The sequence below is a fragment of the Nicotiana tabacum genome, chromosome 3 (assembly GCF_000715075.1).
Source record: "Nicotiana tabacum cultivar K326 chromosome 3, ASM71507v2, whole genome shotgun sequence".
NCBI classification, from domain to species: Eukaryota; Viridiplantae; Streptophyta; class Magnoliopsida; order Solanales; family Solanaceae; genus Nicotiana; species Nicotiana tabacum.
In genome coordinates this window covers 47,910,540-47,935,865 of record NC_134082.1, presented here as the reverse complement: position 1 = coordinate 47,935,865, position 25,326 = coordinate 47,910,540, and the positions used below count along the sequence as shown (strand labels likewise).

Below are 25,326 nucleotides of genomic sequence, written 5' to 3'. Positions count from 1 at the left end.
TTCAGAAAAGATCTAATTAAGGAAATGGTTAGGTAAGAATAAAGTACCATAACAAATAAAGTAGGAGAATCAGTTAATTTAAACAGACGAAGTAGAAATTTAAGGTTTAAAAGAGAATCTTCCAATCAGACCATAAAATTAAAAAAATCAGAATCAATCAAGAGGAAGTTATGATTCCGTACTCATCAGATAAATAGAGTAAGAACAAACAGACGTAGCAACCGGGCAAGGTTAACAATAGAAATAGGCAAGTCTCGAACAATCGATGAACATCATCACATAGAGGTGGTACAAGTTAGGCTAAAATCTCAGTAAGAACACATTCGAGGCAGGGTAATCACAGAAACTTAAACAAGAATCGAGTAGTCATGCTAACACATAGAACCAAACAAAGAAAATCTAGAAATATTAGGGATTCTAACACAGGCAAGTTGAAAAAATAGTAAGAACCTAGAATCAGTCGAGATATGCAAAGGATAGAAGTTTAAACATAAAAAATCGTCTTAAACAAGGTGTAGAAGAAGTTCCGAAAAACCCTAACTTCAAAAGAAAGTAAAAACAACTAAAATCGATGCTTTTTGCAAAAGAGGTTCTAGAACAGTGTAAAACATAAAAGGAACAGACTTGAATCATTTAAAAATAGCACAGATCTAAGAGATACAAATGAAAATTAGGGTTTTAAAAGAAACCCAAATAGAGATGGAAGAACATGCTTAGAACTTCAAAGATCGTAACAAATACAATGTGATTTTTCTCAAATCACACCGGAATAGCCATGAACAGCCAAAACAGCAAACCCTAGATACAAGTTGGCATGGCCCAGGGCCCTTGAAGGCCTCAAAGAAGATGAGTAAGGCGATGGAGGAGTCATTAGAGGTTTGGGGTTGAAGGGTGGTCACCGGAGAAGACCGGAGGCAGTTGAAAGGGGTTTATGGTTTGGTTGAGAGAACATAAGAGATGAGAGAATCTGAGGGCGGCAGTTTTTTGGAAATGAGGTAGGGTGGGGGTCTTAGGAATTAAAAAAGAAAGGAATTATATGGGTCGTTAATCTAGGAGATCAACGGCCAGGATTTGATTTATGTTGGATCGGGTAGATGGGTTTCGGGTTTTGGTAAGTGTATATAGGGTTGGGGTCGAGTAATTGGGTATGAAATTGGGCTGGTGTTGGGTTCAATTTAGGCTATAATCGAAATGCAAATCTGTCTCTAATTTAAATAGCCAATTTTCCCCTATTTAATTTATAATAAATAATAAACAATTTCTGGAAAGTAATTGTATGTACAAAAAATATTTAAAATATATATTTATTATTTTAAAAATATAGGAACCAATGTTACGCATATAAAATGTAATTATACATTAAGGGCTAATATTGTAATTGCATGCAATTTTAGCTTAAAAAATACCAAATGCAATTATAAAAATATGAATGCATAGAACATATATTGACCATATTTTGGCATAAGTATAGAAATAAAATGAATAAATCATCATAACAATAATTTGGGAAATAATTATTGGAGATTTTGTGAATAAAAAGGGAGTAAATAAATCAATTTAAATCCTTAAAATTATGGAAAAATTATAAAAACCTTGTGCATGATTATATATGCATGTATATGCTATTTTGAAGGTATAAATGCATATTTAAAATATATAGGAAAAAATCGGGTATCAGCAGCTGCCCCTCTTTACCAAGGAAGGATGAAAGAGTTTCGGGTAAAGAAATTATGGCCAATTTTGACCAGACGGGATGTTTTGAAAGACGGAGGTTGGACTCTGGTTTTCGAGTTGCCTATATATCCCTGATTTTACAGGAATTAGGCCATGTGTAGTTCTGGATTCATCCGCGGAGTATGCCGACGAAATTACTGCAAGAACAGACACGCGATGTGGAAGCGGTTACGGTGAGCGGTTGTAGCTCGGGGTGGTTGGGGGAATTGGAGCAAGTTTGCTCCTGCTAGGATAGCGGTTTCTTACTAGTTACCTGCAGATAAAAGATGCTACAAACGTATTTGCAAAAATTTAAACATGATGCAAATTCCCTTTGGACCATGAAGGTTATCTTTGGACGGTTAAAGATGACTTCCTTAGACCATGACATCCTGGGACATGAATTGTTTAGTGAGGGATTCGCAGGCCATGAAATGATGTTCTCGGGCCATGACAATGGTACCTCCGAACCATAACGCCTTTGAATAATGATATGCAAGTTTGAGAGATCCTCAGGCCATGGTATGGTATTTTCCGGCTATGAGGATGATGCCTTTTGACTAGGATGCCTTTGGATAGATTGGCGATATTTCAGCCCATGAGATGCAATAATAAGATGTTAACAAGACATAGCTTAGTCTTGTGAAATGGAGGACAGAGCTTAGCCCGGTTGAAAAGTGAATAGATAGCAAAAATAGAGCAATATCTTATGCAAAGGGGACAGCGCTTAGTCCCATGCGAATGTGGAGGTAAGGATTAGCCTCATGCAGATAGGGAGGAAGGGATTAGCCTCATGCAAATATAGAGGCAGGGATTAGCCTCGTGCAAATGTGAAGGCAGGGATTAGCCTCATGCAAATATGGAGGCAGGGATTAGCCTCATACAGATATGGAGGCAAGGATTAGCCTCATACAGTCAAGGAGGTAGGGATTAGCCTCATGCAAATATGGAGGCAAGGAATAGCCTCATGCAGATATGGAGGCAGGGATCAGGCTCATGCAAATATGGAGTCAGGGATTAAACTCATGAAAATAGGAAGGCATGGATTAGCCTCATGCAAGTATGGAGGTAGGGATTAGCCTCATGGAGTCAAGGATTATACTCATGCAAATATGGAGGCAAGGATTAGACTCGTGCAAATATGGAGTCAAGGAATAGACTCATGCAAATATGGAGTCAAGGATTAGACTCATGCAAATAGGGTGGCAAGGATTAGCCTCATGCAAATATGGAGTCAAGGATTAGACTCATGCAAATATGGAGTCAAGGATTAGACTCATGCAAAAATGGAGGCAAGGATTAGCCTCATGCAAGTGGGGAGGCAGGGATTAGCCTCATGCAAACATGGAGTCAGGGATTAGACTCATGAAGGTAGGGAGGCAACGATTAGCCTCATGCAGGATGGAGTTAAGGATTAAACTCATGCAGATAGGGGGACAGGGTTTAGTCCCATGAAAAGAGCGAGCAGTGAATAAGAGTAGTGTATGTCTTAGCTGGAGATGTATCCGATGTCTGATGGCCTGATTGATAGTCAATTATCATTGTGTATACATGTTTTGTGAGTGCTATCGTTACGTTAAATGTACCTACATTCAAAGAAAAGTTGTAAGTTTGGTGAGGGGAGGTTGGTTCTTGCTTCGTCTGTCGGCCTTGCTCTGCTTCATTCTGAAAGCCTTTCGAGTTCCCTTGGGTGACACCTGACTATTATGGAAGTAGAGTTTTCGAAAATATGCAATATTTGAAAAATAGAGTTGTTTTAGAAACGTATCGATATATCAAGTAATTTTGATGAACTAGTGACTGTAACACGTCTCAAAGACATTGAAATTCTCTAATGGAATTTTGAGGGTCCTCCTCAAAATTCTACCCAAGTTTGGTAGATGATCCTTCGGCTGTTTGCAGATAATAGGCCTTGCTGAACCTTCCTCGGAATTTTAAGAATCCTTCTCAAAATTCTGCCCTAGTTTCTTAACTGATTAATGACCGTCTGATGCATGTTGGCGTTGGCCAAACTTGCTGCGGAATTTTGAGGACACTCCTCAAAATTTTTCCCCAGTTTCTGATCTTGGGGGGAATAAAAATTTTATTATGATATGACAGAACCCATAAGGCTGCCTACGTATCCCCTCTTAAATGAGAATCAGGTCAAGCGTAGTTCAATTACATCAAGTGGGAAATGTACATAATCTAACATAGTATCTCTTGACTACGTCTGAATTGATTGGTTTTGACCAGACTTCTCCGTCCATTTCTGCAAGTATGAGTGCTCCTCCTGTTAGTACTCTGTGAACCATGTACAGGCCTTGCCAGTTGGGAGAGAATTTCCCTTTGGCTTCATCTTGATGTGGGAAGATTTTCTTCAATACCAGCTACCCTGGTGCGAACTGTCTTGGTTTGACTCTTTTTGTTGAAAGCTCTGGACATTCTATTCTGATAAAGTTGGCCGTGACACACTGCGTTCATTCTCTTTCCATCGATAAGGGCCAATTGTTTGTTGCAGATCCTTATCCACTCCGCATCGCTGGGTTTAGCTTCCTGTACGACTCTTAAAGAAGGAATCTCCACCTCGGCTGGGATGATAGCCTCGGTACCATAAACCAGCATATAGGGAGTTGTCCTGGTTGATGTGCGAATCGTAGTGCAGTATCCTAATAAAGAAATTAGTAGGCAGCTTGTAAGCCACTATGGACGTGCTCAAACCGGCTATGTCATCATACGACCATGAGAAAATGTCCTCATATTCTTTTAGGAAATGAATGTACTCTTCCTTCCCTGTTGGTGACAAGTGAATGCTGATGTGGGTCTCCTTCAAGGTCTCGGTGTCTCCCAAATTTACTGCTTCGGTCTCGTCCAGGTTGGATTTAGGCTTATTCTCAAAATTTTCAACCTCCCTGACAATTACCTCGGGTATCTCATCTTCTTCCTCTAAGTCAATATTCTCATGTTGTGTTGCCTTATTGCATGTCACAGTCACTGGTTCATTAGAAAAAATAATAATAGCGTTGTGGAAAGAAAAAGTGTAAAGATAGTAGTGAATAATAAAGAGCAAATGCATTTGATTAAAACTGAAAAATCATTCAGACAAAACAGGGCTCGATGAATCGAGCATTTATTTTGAAACAAGTAAAGATTAAAACGAAACTACAGGAAATTTAAAATGCCTAAACGGCGATAGAAGTAAATCCTGCCAAGCTACCCAGGGACTCAGTGAGCTCGAGATGGTGTGGCGGTCCAGTTTTTGAGAATAGCTCCCTTTGCCACAATCTGAATGGCGAGGCCTTCTTCCTCCTCCTCCTCAATTATGGCACCGCAATCCATGTCCTCGTTTTCCAAGAACAGATCCTTCAGACCAGCTAGTGTTTCTTCTTCTGCAGTTCCCCATATTATGTCAGCTTGGTGAAAAGCTTGTTCCAAACGTGGCACCGGTTGCTCAAGAGGGTAATATGGTCCATGCCATGGAGGCGACCACTCCTTGTACTCTTGCCATGTGTACTGGTATCCGAGCCCAAAAGTGGTACTATGATTTTTCAGCTTTATGGGCTTGGTGATACCTTGGAGGTTCTTTCCCAACCCTTTGTCGGGTTCATATCCGAAACATGCTAGTATGCTTTCTATTTTGTTATTCCACCACTTATCCTTCTCGACGGCATTGACTCGTTCGATATGATGATAGGTTTCCTCTCCTAGCCTTCTTCTATGTCCAATGGCCGGGATGGTTTGACTGGTGTAGATGGGGTTACTCTCATCTCCGTGGATGATCACCTCCTGACAGTTCCATTCAAATTTCACGGCTTAGTGTAGTGTGGAAGGCACGGCTCCAGCAACATGGATCCATGGGCAGCCCAACAAAATATTATATAAGGTCGGTATGTCAAGCACTTGGAATTCAATGTCGAACCAAGTTGGCCCCATCTACAAGCAAAGGTTGATTTCCCCGATCGTGGCCTTCTGGCACCCATCAAAAGCCTTCGCATTCATGCTTCCTATCCGTATTTCATGGAACCCTTTGTCCAACCTTTTCAGGGTGTCCAATGGACAAATATTTAAGATCGAACCTCCATCAACCAGGACCCTGGCAATGAAATTATCTTCAAATTGTACCGTGATATACAGCGCTCGATTGTGATTTAAACCTTCGGGTGGTAGCTCATCTTCATGAAATATAATCTTATGGCTCTCCAACACTTGACCGACCATGTTGGCCATTTCTCCACCGGTGATGTTACTAGGTACATAAGCCTCGCTCAACACTTTTATTAAAGCGTTTTTGTGTGCCTCTGAATTTTGCAATAGTGACAGGATAGATATCTAAGTAGGGACTTTGTTCAGATGGTCAACAACAAAGTACTCCTTTGCCTGCACTTTCCTCCACAGGTCATCCGGCACGGTCCCAATAATAGGCTGCCTAGTAGTAGCCTCCTTACTCGAACCTCCCAGGTGTTCAGGTGTATAGACTCTTCCAGTTCTAGTCATCCCTTGTGCAGCGTCAGATTCCTCTACCCTGGTCTTCCCTTTCCGTCGAGCCTCGACAACATAATCCCAAGGTATTGCCTTTGAGTTTAATGAGGGTGTGGTTGATACAGTCACAGTAATAGGTGTGACCACCTCTACTTCAAATGGAGCGGAGGTGGTTGTAGGTGGAGCCACTTCTACTTTGAACGGAACTGATGTGGTTACCTCAATATCGATTGGTGCCTGAGTTTGAACCACAATAGGAGTAAGTGTGACTACAACCTTGAAGTCATCGCCTTCTCGAATAAGCTCGATCGACCCTCAGGGTCCCATTCTTCATTTGTATCTATCACATACACACCATCACCTCTGTGATCAGGGAGGGGATTGTTGCGGACATTAGGTGTGGCTTCCTTTTCTTGTATGACCTTATTATCAATGAGTGTCTGGATTTTATCCTTCAGTATTTGGCACTCAGCGATGGTGTGCCCTTTCATACCGGAATGGTATGCACAGGTTTTGTTCGGATTGACCCATTGGGATGGATTTTCCAATGCCACAGTAGGAACAGGAGTGATGTATCCGGCGGCTTTCAACCTTTCATACAATTGGTCGATAGGCTCAGCAATGGCGGTGTATTGTCTGGGTGGCTTGCGGTCGAAGTTGGGTCTTGGTCTTGGACAATTTTGGCGAGCTGGTGGCGATTGGAAGTGGGATGGCTAGGAGTTGTAGGTGTGATGGATAGAGGCTGGTTGGAAATATCTGGGAGATGAAGGCTGATATGTAGGCGGTGATGCTTGGTATATGGGTGGAGGTGGTTAATATGTAGGTGGAGGTGTTTGATATACGGGTGGAGGTGTTTGATAGGTTAGTGGAGATTTTGGGCCCTGGGCTACCATTACTGCCCCAACTTCTCTCTTCTTCGATATGTCACCTGATTGTAGTGCCTTATTTGTGGCCTGCAATGCCTCAAAATTTGTTACCATCCCGCTCTTGATTCCTTCCTCGATCCTTTCTCCAAGCTTGATGATATTAGAGAATTTGTGATTTTCGATGACCATCAACCTCTCGTAATATTGTAGATCATGTGCCCTGATGAAGAAGTTATTCATCTGTTCTTCGTCTAAAGATGGTCTGACCTTGGCTGCTTCCGACCTCCAACGAGTAGCATACTCGCGGAAAGTTTCAGTAGGTTTCTTCTTGAGATTCTGAATGTAAAAGACATCCGGTGCATTCTATGTGTTAAACCTGAATCGGTCCATGAATTATGACGCCATGCTTACCCAATTAGCCCATTTCTTGGGATTCTGGCTAACATACCAAGACAAAGTGTCCCCAGTAAGGCTCCTCATAAAGAGCTTCATCTGGATCTTTTCATCTTTCCCGACCCCAACAAGCTTGTCATAATAGGTCCTTAGATGAACCTTAGGATCACTTGTACCATCGAACATTTCGAACTTGGGAGGTTTTTACCCCTCTGGCAGTTCGACATCCGGTTGTATGCACAGATCTTCATAGTTCAAACCCTCTATCCTCTATCACCTTCAACCCCTTGAACTCGACTTGTTAACAGTTTAAGTTCTTCATTCATGTTTTAAATGAGCAGGTCCTTCTCGGAAGATTCTGGTGTATATGAGATTGGTTGGGTAGAGTGAGGTACAGTTTCCACATATATAGGGTTGCTTTGATGGGTGCCAGGAACTTAGTGAAGGTCATTGGTGGAGTTTTGTGGATCGGTAATGAGTGGTGGTGTATTTGGGGAGTATGGTAAGTGGTGGTCGGTGGGTGTGGAATTGGTTGATGACGATGTTGTGGTGGAGTTGGTATTGGCAGTGGATTGATTTTTTGGGGTGGAGTTGCATATTGATTTGGTGCAGGAGGATTTAATTGTTGGTTTTGTGCGTTTTGAGGAGGTGTCGGGTTCTTTGTGTTTTTTTGGTGGATGTTAGGGACATTAAGGGTAAGTGACAGGTTTGCCATGTTACGGACCTGCTCAAGATCTCCTTGCAGTTCTAGTATCTTTTCTTCCAGTCTCAAAACCAAGTCATTCGGGGCCGGAGTACTACGACCATCTGAAGTCTCTGCGTTCTCAACATTTTCATTTTGGATCCCACTTAAGTCGTCCATCTTTGCTTTTCCTCTTCTATTTGTGTTGCTTGGAGGAGGAGGTGGTGGAGGGCCTCTGGATCTGGTATGATATGTTGATGAGGCCAGTATGAGTGAACCAACCTAAGGGGATGGGAATAATCATAATGAAATAAGCAAAAAAAAAGTAATAAGTCAGTGAGGATTCTGAAATGTTTGCAATATTTAAACACATATTGCGAAATGTAAATTTGCGTCTTAATTTGGGAGCCTCGTTGTGCCCAAGGTAGCCCTAGTGACAAATAGATTTGGAGAGCATTTAATGCCAATAAATGCTTCATTTCATAATATAATAATAGACGAATCCCAAAATGATAACAAAAAATAAGTCACCACTGGCACTTGGCCTTATTACATTTGGAAAGCAAGTAAACCTAATCTATTTAGTCTCAGAAGGGACTTCCTCAGGTTGAATGTTCTCGTTGATAAAATCCTCCAGTTCGCGTAGGTTCATCAGTAAGAACGCATTTGCTAAATGTCCTCCTTCGTTTCCCTCAGCGTTCTAGCAGTCGGTGACTCTCTTCCTCGCTTTTCCTTCCAATTCCAGCGGACTGTATTCCAGATATTCCAGCTTTTCGCTAGATTTGACGGCCCTCTCTTTCCATTCATTGATTTGGCCACTTGATGGAAGATTCCTCCACCAGTCTAGCAAGAGTGAGGGTGTGCTAACCATACCGAAGCTGGGGACCTCGTGCCTCATTTTCTGCAAAACAAAAGGTTTAGACCTTACCCCCACCGGACTCGACTATTTATACATTTATGATCAACATATCGGCATTTAGTTCTCCAAATTAATGCACAAAACGTAGTTATGTTCGTTGGGATTATGGAAAACCCAATGGACTTTTGGATAAGGTTTATTTAAAGGATCATTACGTGGACAGCATATCGATCCGACTAGATTTGACCATGATGCATGCACAATTTTATCCAGAGTAAGGTTTCTATGGGGTTTTAGACTGGTACCCTCAAGCGGACAACTCGAGGAGGAAGGCACGAAACCGTCGACCGCACCGCTGATCGACTGGTTTTACCGCAAATAAGTCTTTTCGAATTTAAGGGTAGTAAATAGGAAGAGCTCAACCAATCATTAAAGCGTTGCTATAGGATTTGATACGCACGAGTGGAATATGATGTGGAGCATGATTTATGCAGCAGTTAATAACATGTAGTCAAGTATTTGCACATAAGGAAAAATAAATACAGTATTTAAATAATTGAAAGACAGTTACAGGAAAAGAAAATAAGGAGACAAGTCAGTTTCATGAATAAAAGAAACATAAATGCTTAAAATAAGCAGTTAAATTCAAATAAAGTGAGAGGGGTACGGAATAAATCATGCTTGGACTAATTCACAAAAGACAAGTTCATTATGGTAAGAGCCTAAAAATATCCCCAGCAGAGTCGCCATGTTGTTGCGCCCCCTTTTTTCCCTTCTTTGGGGAAGTCCGGGTTCTGACATTCCATGGGGTGTAATGACTCATTTCCTTTTGGGATTTGGGTATTTGAAGAGTCTCCACCTAACGGATTACGATGCGTTAGGTCACCTAGAGTGATTAACTCTTGGATTGGTTTGTATTACCAAAGATTAGGGTAAGGGCTCGAAGTAACCTCGAGGGGAAGGTGTTAGGCACCCCTCTTGGTCCACAATTGTGGGTCCCGGCCAAACTTATATTCACAAATTAGTCCATTACAAGTAAACAATTGAATCAAATAGGTTGCAAGTAAAGCACGTTGGATAACTCAAGTAATAAGATAAAGATTTGGACAAGTTGTAAAACAAAGGTTTTAAATAAAAAGGGAGTTTTGGTAAAAGAGGGGTCCTAGGTTGGTTATCCTATAGGATCACCCCGCACAATGTCCCGTAAACACTCCTCAATGAGGGGCTACACGTGACATTAGCGCGTAGTCATCATATCTCATATCTACCCTTCTCATTCCCTTATTGGTCATGCAAAGCGAGTGTTTGGTTAGAAATCTCTATTGTGTGTTGCTACCCGTCCCGTCTTAATGGTTCTGGAGGGAGTTAGGACCTCTACCTATAGGTGGTTCTAGACAGACCCCTATGGTTTTAAAAGGTGAAAATTCTAAGGGGACAAGCAAAACACTTAGGACTTTCAGCACATAGAAAGAAGCAATTAGAGGCTCAAAGTTTCCTCCTCAAATAAGCACATAAAAGCACGATTCAAGCATAATTAAGGCCTTTTATCAGACAATGTCCTAAGGCAGGATATCTAGGTGAATGTGCAGAAACAAGCAACTTATTTTTAGACACTCAGGAGTAGTGATCCTAGCAGTTGCCTATGGATTTTTAAAAGCCTGTTAGGATCAGAAAAACGTGAAGCAATAGAAATAGTTTTCAAAAATGCAGTTTTGAAAACGCCCTAAGGGCTTGCCTATACGTGGAGCATTGATTAGCACATTTGTTTAACAAAACAAAGCAGGTTTTGAAACGAATTTTCTGTAATACTTATAGGCAAGATATCTAATGAGATTGAGGCAGTTTAAAAAGACTCATTTCAGAAAATATGGAATACTTAGTTAAACCAATTCAGAAGTGAGCTAAGTGTGGACTAAGTTAAATTATTTTTGACTAGCTTAGATTAACAGGCAGGAATTCGAGTATGATATCCTATAGGCATGATATCTACATTTGATACTGATTTTAAAGACTTGCAGGCATGGAAACATACATAACACTCATTGTAACAGAATATGAATTAAGTCCTATAGGCATGGAATCTATTAGTTAATCTGATTTTAAGACAATGAAAACATACATGAATGCTTATCATAACAGAATCTGGATTGAGTCCTATAGGCATGTTTCTAAAACATGACCAAAATGTAAAGCCTTATAAACATGATTTCTACTTGGTAAGGCAATCGAATTTAAACATAAAGTCCTAGGAGCATGATTTCTACTGGAAAATAATCAGATTTAAACATAAGGCCCTAGGAGTATAATTTCTACCCGGATTACCCCCACAAACATGCATCTACCCATCCCTTTCACTAAATACCCCAATATTTGTTTACAAGTTATTACAGACCGATGAATGAATTACATAAGTAAATAAGAAAAATAAGAAGCTATTCTATAGGGAGCCTTCATTTAGGCCCAGATTTCCAAAGCCTCCAATGACCTCAAATGCCTCAATTCCATAGGCAATGTCAGAGTTTAGGCGCATCAAAGTTCTCTAAGGATCCCGGGCAGTGCTTACACCTAGACTTAGTAACCAAATTTGAACAAGTGCAGTATGGAAAGGCCAGCCTCAGTATGCCAGAGTTCATAGGGTTCTCAAGAGGATCCCAAGGCAGTACACATACTGGAGGGGGGCAGAACTTATTGACTAAGAGTAGAGTGAAAGTGATTGACACAAGTTGAGAGGTTTTAGTAAAAAAACTGCATTAAAAGAGGAAGTCTGTTTGAAAGTAATGTAGTAAAACAACAGAGACTGTTTGGAAAGAGATTGAAGAAATGAACAGAAGTCCAAACACCTTAGGACAGGTTTATACACAGCCAGTAGTCACAAAACCAAAGTAAATTCAGTAGTCACAAATAGGGGTCTAGGGGTTTGGGATACATAGAGCACTTAATTGCAAGCACATAATCAAGCAAAGGTGTAGGAATTGTTATAGACATGCTCATAAATAGTTGATCAGGCATAGTCACAAAACCAAACACAAAGAACAAGATCACTTACAAGGGTGATAGGGATATGGGGATTCATGGAGCACATGATGATAAGCACACAGCAAGTAATTGGTATAGACATGCTCAGAAACAAGTAGAGGGGTAACATACTGATCTTGAGGAAGGGAAGACATAATAACATGCTAATAATGTTACCATCAACTACAAGTTTCACAATAAAACCACAAATATAAGCAAACTAGAAACAAAATAAACTGAAGCAATAAGAAAATCATATTGTTGTTGGGACTTTGAATTGAAACTAGAACATACAAGTAAAGAGGATAGTAAGCAGAGTGAAAGAACAAGAGAACACAATGGTTAGCCTTGGCTTGCAGCCGGCTAACTTAAAGCAGTAGCAAGTAGTACAAAAGAGAGAGCAGAAAGTTTGAGTGTGAGAGATAGTTTTTGAACCAAGAGTTCGTGTGTTGTGCTAATGAAAGACTAGAGTATTTATAGTCTGAAAGCAGGTAGTAAATAAGGTATAAATCAAAGTCCATTAGTAATTAAGGAACTCAGAATCAATCAGTCAGGAAATCAAGGTAAGTACTCCCTTAAGTTAAAGGATTTAATTCGAACGGTAAGAACCAGTGGCATATAAGGCAAGAAATCAGTATATGACTAATAAGGAAAGAATCAAATTTAGTAAGTATAGGGTAAGAAATTAGGGCTAATTTCAGAAAACTCCTAATTAAGGAAATGGTTCAGTAAGAATAAAGTACCACAGCAAATAAAGTAGGAGAATCAGTTAATTTAAAGAAACGAAGTAGAAATTTAGGGTGTAAAAGAGAATCTTCCAATCAGACCATAAAATAAAATAAAAAATCAGAATCAATCAAGAGGAAGTTATGATTCCATACTCATCAGATAAATAGAGTAAGAACAAACAAACGTAGCAACCGGTCAAGGTTAACAATAGAAAGAGGCAAGTCTCGAACAATCGATGAACATAATCACATAGAGGTGGTATAAGTTAGGTTAAAAGCTCAGTAAGAACACATTCGAGGCAGGTTAATCACAGAAACTTAAACAAGAATTGAGTAGTCATGCTAACACACAGAACCAAACAAAGAAAATCTAGAAATATTAGGGATTCTAACACAGACGAGTTGAAAAAGCAGTAAGAACATAGAATCAGTCGAAATATGCAAAGGATAGAAGTTTAAACATAAAAAAATCGGCTTAAACAATGTGTAGAAGAAGTTTTGAAAAACCCTAACTTCAAAAGAAAGTTAAAACAACTGAAATCGATGATTTTTACAAAAGAGGTTCGAGAACAGTGTAAAACATAAAAGGAACAGACTTGAATCGTTTAAAAATAGCAATGATCTAAGAGATGCAAACGAAAATTAGGGTTTCAAAAGAAACCCAAATAGAGATGGAAGAACCTGCTTAGAACTTCAAAGATCGTAATAAATACCGTGTGATTTTGCTCGAAATCACACCGGAATAGCCATGAACAACCAAAACAGCAAACCCTAGATACAAGTCGGCGTGGCCCAGGGCCCTGTAAGTCCTCAGAGAAGATGAGCAAGGCAATGGAGGAGCCATTGGAGGCTTGGGGTTGAAGGGTGGTCACAGGAGAAGATCGGAAAAGAAAGGCGGTTGAAAGGGGTTTAGGGTTAGTTTGAGAGAACAGAGGAGATGAGAGAATCTAAGGGCGGTGGTCTTTTAGAAATGAGGTAGGGTTAGGGGGTCTTAGAAATTAAAAAAGGAAAGGAATCATATGGGTCGTTGATCTGGGAGATCAACGGCCAGGATTTGATTTATGTTGGATCGGGTAGATGGGTTCCGGGTTTGGGTAAGTGTATATAGGGTCGGGCTAGGGTAATTGGGTATGAAATTGGGCTGGGGTTGGGTTCAATTTAGGCTATAATCGAAATGCAAATCTGGCTATAATTAAAATAGCCAATTTTCCACTATTTAATTTATAATAAATAATAAACAATTTCTGAAAAATAATTTTATATACCAAAATGATTTAAAATATATATTTATTATTTTAAAAATATAGGGACCAATTTTACACATATAAAATGTAATTATACATTAAGGGCTAATATTGCAATTGTATGCAATTTTAGCTTTAAAAATACCAAATGCAATTATAAATATACAAAAAAAAAAAATATTAACCATATTTTGGCATAAGTATAGAAATTAAATGAATAATATCATAATAATAATTTGGAAAATAATTATTGGGGATTTTGTGAATAAAAGGGGAGGAAGTAAATCAATTTAAATCCTTAAAATTATGGAAAATTATAAAAACCTTGTGCATGCTTATATATGCATGTATATGTTATTTTGAAGGTATTTATGCATATTTAAAATATATAGAGAAAATTTGGGTATCAACACCTTCGATCTGCGTTATATGGTTGGTATCGATCTCTGTTCGATTCGGACTCCCTGTCGATGCCCCTTTGAATCCTGCCCTCAGACCTGTTTGGTAAACGGAACCGGATGGAGCTCCCAACTGATCATCCTCAACTCTGATCTTCGATTGGTACCGATTATGCACATCGTCCTAGGTTACCGCTGGATACTCAATCAAATTCTGCTTTAGTTGACGTGATGCTATCGAACTTCGCTCGTTCAAAGCCTGAGTAAAGGCTTGGATAGCCCAATCATCGGTAAGCGGGGGTAGGTCCATGCGTTCCATCTGAAATTGAGATACGAATTTCCTTAACATTTCATTGTCCTTCTGTCTCACTTTGAAGAGGTCCGACTTCCTGGTCGCGACCTTTATTGCTTCGGCGTGCGCTTTTACGAACAAATCAGCGAGCATGGCGAAAGAATCGATGGAATTGGGTGGCAAATTGTCCCCTTTGATAAAGTTTCTCCAAATTTTTTCAACAAAATGGATTCAATCTCATCATCTTCTAAGTCATTTCCCTTTATTCCGCATGTGTACGAAGTGATGTGTTCATTAGGATCGGTGGTCCCGTTGTACTTGGGGATATCCGGCATATGGAACTTCTTAGGAATGGGCTTCGAAGCCGCACTTTGAGGAAAAGTCTTCTGCATGAACTTCTTTCAATCCAAACCCTTTAGGATCGGGGGTGCCCCCGGTATTTGGTCAACTCGTGAGTTTTACGTTTCTACCTTTTTGTCATTAGCCTCGATTTTTTTTTCACCTAATTCTATCCGTTTAGTGAGCTCCTCGAGCATTTTCATGATGGGGGTATCAGTTCCCAATCCATTAATTTTTTCCCGCACGGGTTCGACCCTATGAGCAACTTCCTGTGATGTATCGAGTTCGATTCTGATTTTGGAGTTGTGCTATCACGGCCTGCTAAGTTTGTAGCATCTCAAATATCATTCGAAGGCTAATCCTCCTTCTTCACCATTTTATGTGTTCTGATCGGCTGCTCGGGCGTCTCTGTCGACGCTATTTTTAGGGTCGGCGCCTAAATCTCCACGAATGGCGACATGAGAATTGACATCAATCGGATCCACGGCATGTGGTGCGTCGGAATTTATTGGAGGTACTCCATTTCCCGGGACGACTACGTGCTCGTCTTCGCCATGAATACCAAGGCCGGTGTCAGTGTGAGTGGGTACTGCTTGAGAGTTTGACATATTGATTCCTGAAATCAAAAATACTCACAAGAACAAGCGTAAAAACAGTGTGTGTTATGAAGGTTAATATTAAGCAATCACTATTATCCTTAGCCCCACGGTTGGCGCCAAACTGCTTACCTAAAAATTGAGTAACAATTAAAATTGTAATGTGGTTTTAAGGATACGTAATTTCACTTAATACCAATTGATTAATTAAGAGATAAGTGATAAAATTGACAAGAATATAAAACAAACTAATATTTGGACAGTGTCCTCGAGCTGATGAACCCTCGAGAATAGTAAAGCAAGAATAGTTAAAGAACAATAAATTGATGAATAATAGAGAAATATTATATTGCTTTGATCTGTATGAATGTTCTTCCTCTACAAATGATGGGGACCCCTCTTTATATACTAGAGGAATCCTAATAGTGGTACAATTCTAATTACGGAAGTAAATCTCATGATTGATACAAATAATCGCCCTTGATTTGATCCGTTTTGAGATTTTCGCCGTGGTCTCTGACCAGTTACGGATATTTCGTCTTTCCGTTATTCCGCTCGAAGCTGATCATATCTGGTCTCGATCATCGGGGACCTTGATCTCGATGGGAACCTCGATCTCTGAACTCGGTATCTTGTCTTCGTGCTCAGGCATGATCTATTACGAGGCTGACCCTCGATGCAGTTCTCTGATCTTGAAATGATGGCAAAATCCCGATTTACCCGTATACAAAAATATTTCATAGAATTAATTATAAAAGCTATCTGATTGAGTTACCATTTATATCTCTTTAAATTACTAACGTTATTTTCTTTTAATAGTCCAGTATATCAAAAATAAACTTTTCTTTTCATTTGTCCATTTTAACAAATAAAGAAAAAATATTTTGATTTTCTTGCAATATTACTATTAAGTATTCACACTTCACAATCATTGCTTTGTTGGTAGGATTTTAGTTACCATTATACAGAAACACTAAGGTCCACTTCTTTACGTCAAAGAATGGATGAGGTTAGCAGCCTACTTGATTTAGATTCTTGGTGAATAGATCTAATGCATTTGACCTAAAAGAAAATTTTGATAAAATGGGTGGACGAAATTTGTAATCAACTCAATTTGAAATTTAGGCTTGTATAGGAGACCATGAGACCTCAATCAGATAGAAGTAAGGGAGTTCTCATTTTTGGATAAAATTTATTATATATTTTATTATTCAGTTGGAGTATTAGGAAATATTAAATAATCTATATCTTACCGAAGAACTAATTAATTGCAAGTTGAAAAGTCACATTCTAGAGTGAATCGATTTGTATGAATATAATTATTAGTAGTTTTCATATGCTACTTTTTTCAATAAGCACGTTTTATACAAAAAGGAATATCCAAAAGGATATACTTTTAATTTTAACTGACACTTTTCAGCGCTACTGATGTGAATAATGTCGAAGTTATAAGAGTAAGCAAACTTCGATTTGGTCTTTGTAGTTTGCACCTTTGCTTTAAACACACAGGGCAAAAACATGTAATTTCTTCTTTAAAATGAAAATGTAATATGCATGGAATCAATTAAAACCTTTTACTATATACTACATCCTCCACTGCTGCTATATATATATATTTGATTTATTGTTCAAAATTTAAGGTGTCAGAAATTGAGTATAATGATTTAAGTGTTTTGAGCTATGAAAAGATTATACGACGAAGTGTGTGCTGGGTATGAAGGAAAATACTTTTTCTACAAGAAAAGAAAGTATGTTTTTTGTTAAAATGAAAAAAATATTTTTTATATCATAAAAAAATACTCATTTGTTGAAATTGAAAAAAAAAAATTGGGGAATATGAGTCGAAGCAATAACAAGAATATTTCTAGTAGAAAATCTTTCACAATCCCTGGAGAGATGGTTCACTAATAGACCGAGGGCTAAGTCATTCGACTCATTCACATGAATTGAAGGGTGATATAAAATCGGTCTATTTCCGGCATCATATTCATTGTTAGCCCATTCATCCTAGTTAGCAGTTCCAGCTCCGTAAAGAAAGTATTATTAATAATATTTTTATTTAGGGTAGGGGCGAGGTGGAGGGGTTGGGGTGGTAGGTGGAGGTGGGACGAGGGTTGGGGTTGGTGAGGATGGCGAATAGGGTGAGGAAAATTGAGAAGGAGATTTGAAAATTCTCTTGATAGAGAAAACATTTTCCTCCAATTCATGCGGAAAATGTTTTCCAAAACATTTAAGCCAACCAAACAAGAGAAAATTGAAAAATATTTTTTGAAAAATATTGTTATCTTTGCAGTTGCAAACTTGCCGAAGCAAGAAAATGAAAATGCCAATTACATATACATAGTATCTCCTTTCTCATGTCATGTCACCCAACAAGCTTAACAAGTACAATATCCTCTGGCATTTTTTGAAGGTATAACATAAACCAGAAGCTACTTGGTGGAACTACCGAATCAAATTTCCACAACCATGTAACCAGAAGCTAAGAAAGAATAAGTAACCTATCAAAAAAGCTTAGAAATATAAAGTTTGTAGTCTATCTTATCCTTCAAGATTGAACAGAGAGCACAGAAATAGCTACATTTTCTGATTATGAGGGCAATCTTCCACAATTAGGTATCAGCATAGCACAACCTGTTATGATAACAAACACGTCAAGAGAGCATCATTTTTGGTTTTGGAATTCAAATGAACTCTATTACAGAAGAAACTGCTGCAATCCCACAAATGATCCCAAGGTTATATAGCAGAAAACCATTAAAAAGATGCTAAAAACTTCCAATTAGCACAATTCTCATGTCATGTCACCCACAACCAAGCTGACATAAATGCTTCAGGCTAATTACATGCAAACTCAACAAGGAGAACCACGAAATCAAACCACAAAAAAGCAAATTCTAGTTTGAATACTGTCAAAAAGATGATCAAATGCTTGCTCCGATCTCTTCACTGTCCTACCACCTTTGTCTTTTCTCAATTTGTTGTATCAATAATCAATGTCTGCAAGTGAAATATCAAACATCTAATCATGAATACATTAGGGTCACCAAAAGAAAAGTAGCTCCAATTGTGGCATCTTTAGTTGAGTAGCAAAATATGCATTCCAAACAGTTTACTCAGCTACCACTTCACCATAAGACCAAGGAGCCAAGAAGAGAAACATATAATCCAACTCAAAGCAACTGCTAGAACTTGCATGTCTAGAGGTTACAATTAGTAGCCATGAGGGATTGTAGCAGTATCATGTTCCTCATCAGACTTGGACTACTTAGCTAAACTAAGTGCAAGCCAACTGCAGTTAACCGAAATAACTTGCAAAGCCCAAGGCACACCCAAAGCCAAAAGAGCTGCAAAGAGAAACAACTATGCAGACTCAAAGCAATTGCGAGAGCCTGGACATCCAAAAGTTGCCATTGTTAAACAAACCAATATAAGTGCCCAAAGCATATAGTTTATTCTCTAATAATAAGGTAAGATTTCATGCTGCTGCCCTTTAAAGGAGCGGGCAAAGTGATCTGTGAAAAGATTGGAAGATCCGACCTAAGAAGGTTATAGCCCTTTAGATTTCTTGATCATTAGCGCCCCCATACCCCCCTATTATTTATATTATAGTCATATAGGAACTAAAGAAAATTTGACAACCTAACTAATAGAAAGGGGATGCGCTCAAGCATGCGAAGAAAGCTCGAAGAGCTTCCCTTTACACGAGCCAATTGTGTGTGGCGCTGCATATGGCAAGCGCTACCCGTCGCTTGCAAGCCATGTGCTATTATAAGATTTTCACATTCCTCATCAAACTTGGACCATGTGGTCAGTAGAGTGCAAGCGATAGTTAAATGAAAATAACTCAGAGCCCAATGGTAGCCTCAATATGCTAAGTCATGATAGCTAAGTGCTAACAAAGCCAGAAAATTATCCTTTCACAAACTGTCCATCAATGTGCATGCCTAGGACAAAGAATGTATATCCTTGGCCAAAATATCCACAGCAATATTCCTATTAGATTCTCCGCTCGAAATAAAAGGATTAGTCAATTCAATCCTCGATGGAAATGGAACTATTGGATTAGTCAATTCACTCCTCGATGGAAATAGAACTATTAGAGCTGGAAGATCATTTTGAGATCTTATGAACTTTTTCTTTACTTGGGCATGGACAATTTCTTTTCGAATTCCAGCGAAGGCAAAAAAACACTACACATTTGTCCAAGCCTTGGTGGACAGAGTTACCTGGTACCTGTTGTTGGTGGGAGGTAGCAAGTATCTCGTGGAATTAGTCGAGGAGCGTTGAAGCCGGCCCAGACCCCACGGTTATTAAAAAAAAAAAGCTCTACCATATCAAGCACTCACTTCCGCAAATGACTTCACTAAACAAGCAAGAAAAGATCTTTCTAATTTATTAGTCAAGCACTAACAAGCAAGACAAATGCATTCACTATCACAAAAGAGTAGTGGGTGCAGAAATTAATTCACTTACAAACCTAACATAGGAATCTCAAATTCAACTCTTCCAGGCAACATGGGGACTCCCGTATTGAGATTTGAATTTTCAGTGAACAGCACGATAGCTTTGGGTTAATATTGAACTTCGTGTGTCTGATCCCAATCCCAGATAAAGGAAAAATGTTGTTCTAGGTTGCTTACCAACACAAACTATAGTGTAAAAATAGTCATATGCTGAATCTTAAATATTAAATTAACTGAAACGTGCTTACAGAGGACGGTCCACCCAAATAGAAATAAAGAGGAAACATATGGCTGACCCCAACTAGTTTGAGTTGAGACAAAGTTGATTTTGATATACACCTTCGAATCTCCTGCAGTTGCAATTTTTTTCATCCATAATGATGCTTTAGCTTTGCATCGGGGTGACCTATCATTATAGCTCTCAAACTTAAGCTCCTTGAATGGCATATCAATCAATTGTTGACAGTCTCCTTGCAATTCAGGAAAAGCTTTCATACAATGAATTATCCACGCGAGGCATGACAAAAAAGACACTACTTTTTTCGACAAGCAATAAAAATATAATTTTGCTTTATTACCTATAGGTATCAAGTTTCTAACAGGATATTGATACCCACAAAAACTTAGTAGGCTGCAATCCCTAACCAGCATGAAGAGAGAAAAAGGATGAAGTTCTCATATACTATGACAATGCGATAAAAGAAATCAGTGTTTAAAGGCGTCCATGAGGCAACTTATCCTAGTGCGTAAATTTCTTGAAGTGAGAATGAACTTCGGGTTTCTGATTTTAATTGCCACTAGATGCTCTGATGCGGGTGCTTTGCATCTCTTTTCCCCAGTAAGTAAACAAACAATTTTATTAATACAAAATAGAACTAAGATCATTTTGCATACGTAGAATACTTATTACAATAGTCGGCCCCTTCACCATTCCTGTTAGGGCAGTTAAGAATTTAGCACCTTTTAACCTTCACCTAGAACTAGCATAATATGCCAAAAGGACATTATAAATAGACGTATTAATTTATTTGAGTTTGTGTATTGTTTCTGATTTTCTTTTCAGAATCATCTTTGATATCTTTCCTTCTAAGCTCTAAACTACTCAGCATATACATGCTGAGATACTGTTCCATAATTTATTTTTATCAGTATATTGTTCTGTAATCTTTTCATATTCTTGCTAAGTCCTCGGTACTGTCCATCTCAAACTAAGAAAATATTTTTAGAAAGAGGTCTCATAATTGAGTTACCAAAAGGAATAATTGATTAATATCCTCAATCTCCATTTCACACATCGCATAAAAACACTCAACCCCTAGTTCTACAAGTTAAATTAAGTTAAAACAGCATTATAACAAATTACCCAACAAAATAACTAACCAGCCGACAAAAGATGGCAACTACATATGGAGCTCAACTTTTCCAAATTATATTCCATAGCCACTTGTTGACAGAACTGCTGTCGCATCTCTCTAACTTTTCCCTCCCAAATCTTATTTTCTCCTTCCAATAGCATCTTAGTGAAGACTTCTAGAGTGGAGAAACCAACATCTTTTCTAAGCATCTTAGCTATCACTTGGTGTCCATATTAAAGCATATTCAGGCACAGTAATATGACAACTCAGAATCAAATAGAGGGATCTCTCCTCTTTCCATGCCATAATGCATTGAAGTGACAATGTTTTCATATACTTGTAGCTGATCATTCTGCAATCTACCATATCTAATCAACATATTTACGTTCAGTATCTCATTCCCAGGAGAGTCTATACATGTGTACTGAGTACCATCACCGAAACAAGGGATCAAGGTCTGATATTAATAAGTAGTCACAACTTGCAACTGAAAACCACATCAGGAACTGGGTGAATCACATCCAAATGAGACCACAGCTGATGGATCTAAAAGTTGAGGTTGGATTGGAGTTTCCACGGAAAATACTAATAACCAGAGGAAAAAGGAGAAGGAAGAAAGATAGAACATATATTAGCTACTTTAATTTGGTATACACAACATTCTATGTCTTCCTAGCAAAACTATTTTACTAGTAAAAGCTGTGTACACTTAAGTAAACTGAACTTGTGCATAACCAGAAGCCAGGAAATATGTTGTTAGCAAATTATCACTAAAAGAATAATCAATTCACTAAGCCGAGTCGAAGACAGTTCTTACAGTTTACATGTTAAACAGAGTATAAGATGTTTGAGCTCCCTAACTAAACACCACCACCCTACCCCCTACCTCCACCCACCCACCCAAAAAAAATATTTCCAACAAAAGAATCATACAATGAGTTGTGGTTCTGACTAACGAGGCGATCCCTCGCCTATACGTCTATTTTGTTTTTCAAGTACACTGCCCAACAAAGGGGTGGAGCTAGTTAGACTATCATAGAAAGATACCATTCCAATCATTAAGGGAAAAAAACGAAATCTGTTATAGGGCAGAGCAGAGGTTTGGTGAGGCTGAAAGAGCAGAAGTACCAACTCAGTTATTGCAGGTAGGCCTATCCTTATTTATTCTCATATCCATTTATATCACTCAATCATAGTTAATAAATTGAAGTTCCATCTCCAATGGGATTTAATGGAGATACAATCACTGGAAAACAAGGAGAAGACTCGACATTAAGTCCAACATAAAAGACAAAGTTAAAGAAATTTATCTCAATTGATACAATGAACAATGATATAACTTTCCTTCTATAAACAGCAGGGAACCAATCATATGCACTATATTATTTACATAGGTCCTCGGGCAGATCACATAAAATAATGCTTATTAACATTAAAATAAGAATAGTAATACTAAAAACATTTTAACAAGTACAACAAACAAAGACCTTCGTTATTAATAGAGTTCATCAAAAAGCGCAAAGAACAAAGACTACCATGACTTATTATGTAAAATGAACAAATTCAAGTGCCAAAACACAAAAACCTACTAGAAAAGCTAAGACGCGCAAAGAACAAAGACTACCATGACTTATTATGTAAAATGAACATATTCAAGTGTCAAAACACAACAACCTACTAGAAAAGCAAATGTCTTTGCACTAACTCTTGCTTACATATCACGCAACAAAAGAAAAATAAAAGCACAAGGATCTAGCCATTCTCACCATCATGGTGTCAAGGCACCAGTTTCCATGTTCTCCATCTGAACACTGCTTTTCAACGGCACATACTCCCCAAGGTATCCCCCAAGATGATCATACAGAGCAGTCTTGTCTATCCCCTGATGATGATAACTCTTGCAAACATAGTAAAACACACTTTGCACCAAAAGCCCCACAAGATTCACAATCACCAATACTCCAACCAGGAATCCACCAACCACAATTCTTGAAAACACACCATAACTTTCACCTCCATGCACTACAATTGTCCCAAAAAAACCATTAATCACCCCACAAATCGACAAGTACCCGAAGACAAGGAAAAATGCCATCCCTGTCCTCCCTTTCAACAACTCATAACTCTTCTTCATAGCTCCTATACCATAAACAGGCTCAAGAACAGACACCACACTAGCCAAATGCCACAATGCACTGATGTAAACATGCACTACAAGGAAGAGCACAAACACAACCAAGAATGAAAAGAGGAACAAAACCACATTCTGGGTATCTGCTGCCACAATCAAAAGCACAAGAAAAATCAAGAAAACAGTGTTATAAGCCAACATAGAAAGAGAAACCCAAATGAAAGTAATAAAAAGCCTCTTGAAAACACTGGGAATAGCAGCTAAGGTAGAAGAAAAAGACACAGGCTTTGAGGTGTAAATTGATGCCACAGTGAAAACAACAGCAGCAGTTGAAAGTAAAGAGAAACCAAACAAGAAAAGCAGGTAACAGAACTGGAAAACAATGAGCTTGGTCCATTGTGAGGCATGAGATGAATTTGGGTTTTCTTGAAGCTGAGTAATGATGGGGTGAGTGAACAAAGAATGAGCCAAGATTGCAAAAGACAAAGGGAATACTAATGTAAGGGTAATAAGGTAGAAAGTTTTTGGGGATCTTTTGGGTATGGAGATTGATTCTTTGAAAATATCAGGTATAGTCAAGAATTGAAGCTCCTCTGGTGGCAGATCCATTATTACCAAAAAGCAATTCTTGATTTGGGAAATTTTTGAATTTTTTTAGCTGAAAAGGGTGTGATCTTGGATGGGAGATGATTTCAAGATTGAGTTTTTTTTTGCTAAAATGATTCTTGCTCTAATGCACCGCCACGTTTTTTTTCTCGAAAAAGTTGGTAAAGTGTACGCGTTAAAGCATTAGGTACAAAGATTGCTGCATCAGTTTTTTCTGACACAAAGGAAATTTCTAAGCGCCCTATCAATTTTTTAATTTTACATTAGACTATTCTATAATACAGAGATTAGTATAGATGGAATGTCGGAGGAGCAAGGGGATTATTGTCTAATCGTGTTTATTTAATAACAAGATAACTTATCCGTTATAATAAATATCATACAATATAAAATAAATATGTGATTCTTAGTTGAGTTATATGTTAAATACACGAATGTATTATATGCATTTGATTTGTTCTTTTCACTAAATAGTAAAACATTTAATAAAAATAAAGTGAAAAGTAAAGAAACTAAAAATAAAAAAGAAAATCTCTCTATTTTTTGTATTGATCTTCTTTTTCTTTCCTTTTCAATTCCCTAATCTCTCTACTATTTTTTTCTCTTTTTCTCTCTATTGCTATCTTATACTGCCTCTACAAACTATTTTTCTTTTCTTTCCTTCTATTTCTTTTCCCTATAGTTGCTTTTTCAATTTGCCTCATTAAATTTAACATTTTGGTAATATATTATTCAAAAACCTTTAAAAAGGGGGAAATTTTAATTTTTTTTACCACATCCAATTTAATTCTTGGGAGTTAATATACATACAAAACCTTAAATAAAAGAATCAAAAATAATTAAAATTATTACACTTCTAATTAGGCAAGAGAAAAATGCGAAAAAAGTGATGAAAAACAATTGGTCATTTTAATTCTGGAGAAGTGCCACGTTATATCTCTATAAGTTAGATACAAATCGTATTCTTCAGACAATGACCTATAATCTATTAGTAAAATCCAGCAAAATATAAAAACTTACAAATAAGAAAAATGCTTGTAACACCAGAGTCACCATTGTGACACTATGATCCATATACAACACACACAAAAATAAAACAACAAAAGCGACTTGAAAATAGAAGTTGCATACAAACCACAAAAGTAATGAAAATTCATAGAAAAGCTTGCCAAAATTAATCATGTA

General features: G+C 38.1%; 1 protein-coding gene across 2 annotated transcripts; it reads right to left on the bottom strand.

The window, feature by feature from the left end:
- Window positions 1–17,891: 17,891 nt before the first annotated feature.
- Window positions 17,892–24,281, bottom strand: LOC107797200 (uncharacterized). 2 transcript variants are annotated; one of them, XM_016620063.2, is made up of 2 exons: window positions 23,171–24,281; window positions 17,892–18,583 (listed from the first exon to the last, which is right to left on the bottom strand). In XM_016620063.2, exon 1 carries the CDS (start codon window positions 24,142–24,144, stop codon window positions 23,173–23,175), a length of 972 nt encoding a protein of 323 aa, XP_016475549.1. In that variant the 5' UTR covers window positions 24,145–24,281; the 3' UTR covers window positions 17,892–18,583; window positions 23,171–23,172. The 2 variants fall into 2 exon arrangements, with proteins under 2 accessions (XP_016475549.1, XP_016475548.1); XM_016620062.2 differs by having other exon boundaries at window positions 17,892–18,217; window positions 23,171–24,280.
- Between the last annotated feature and the right edge of the window lie 1,045 nt (window positions 24,282–25,326).

Coding starts and splice junctions, on each gene's coding strand:
- LOC107797200 (XM_016620063.2), bottom strand. CDS start 24,144: ATGGATCTGCCACCAGAGGAGCTTCAATTCTTGACTATACCTGATATT.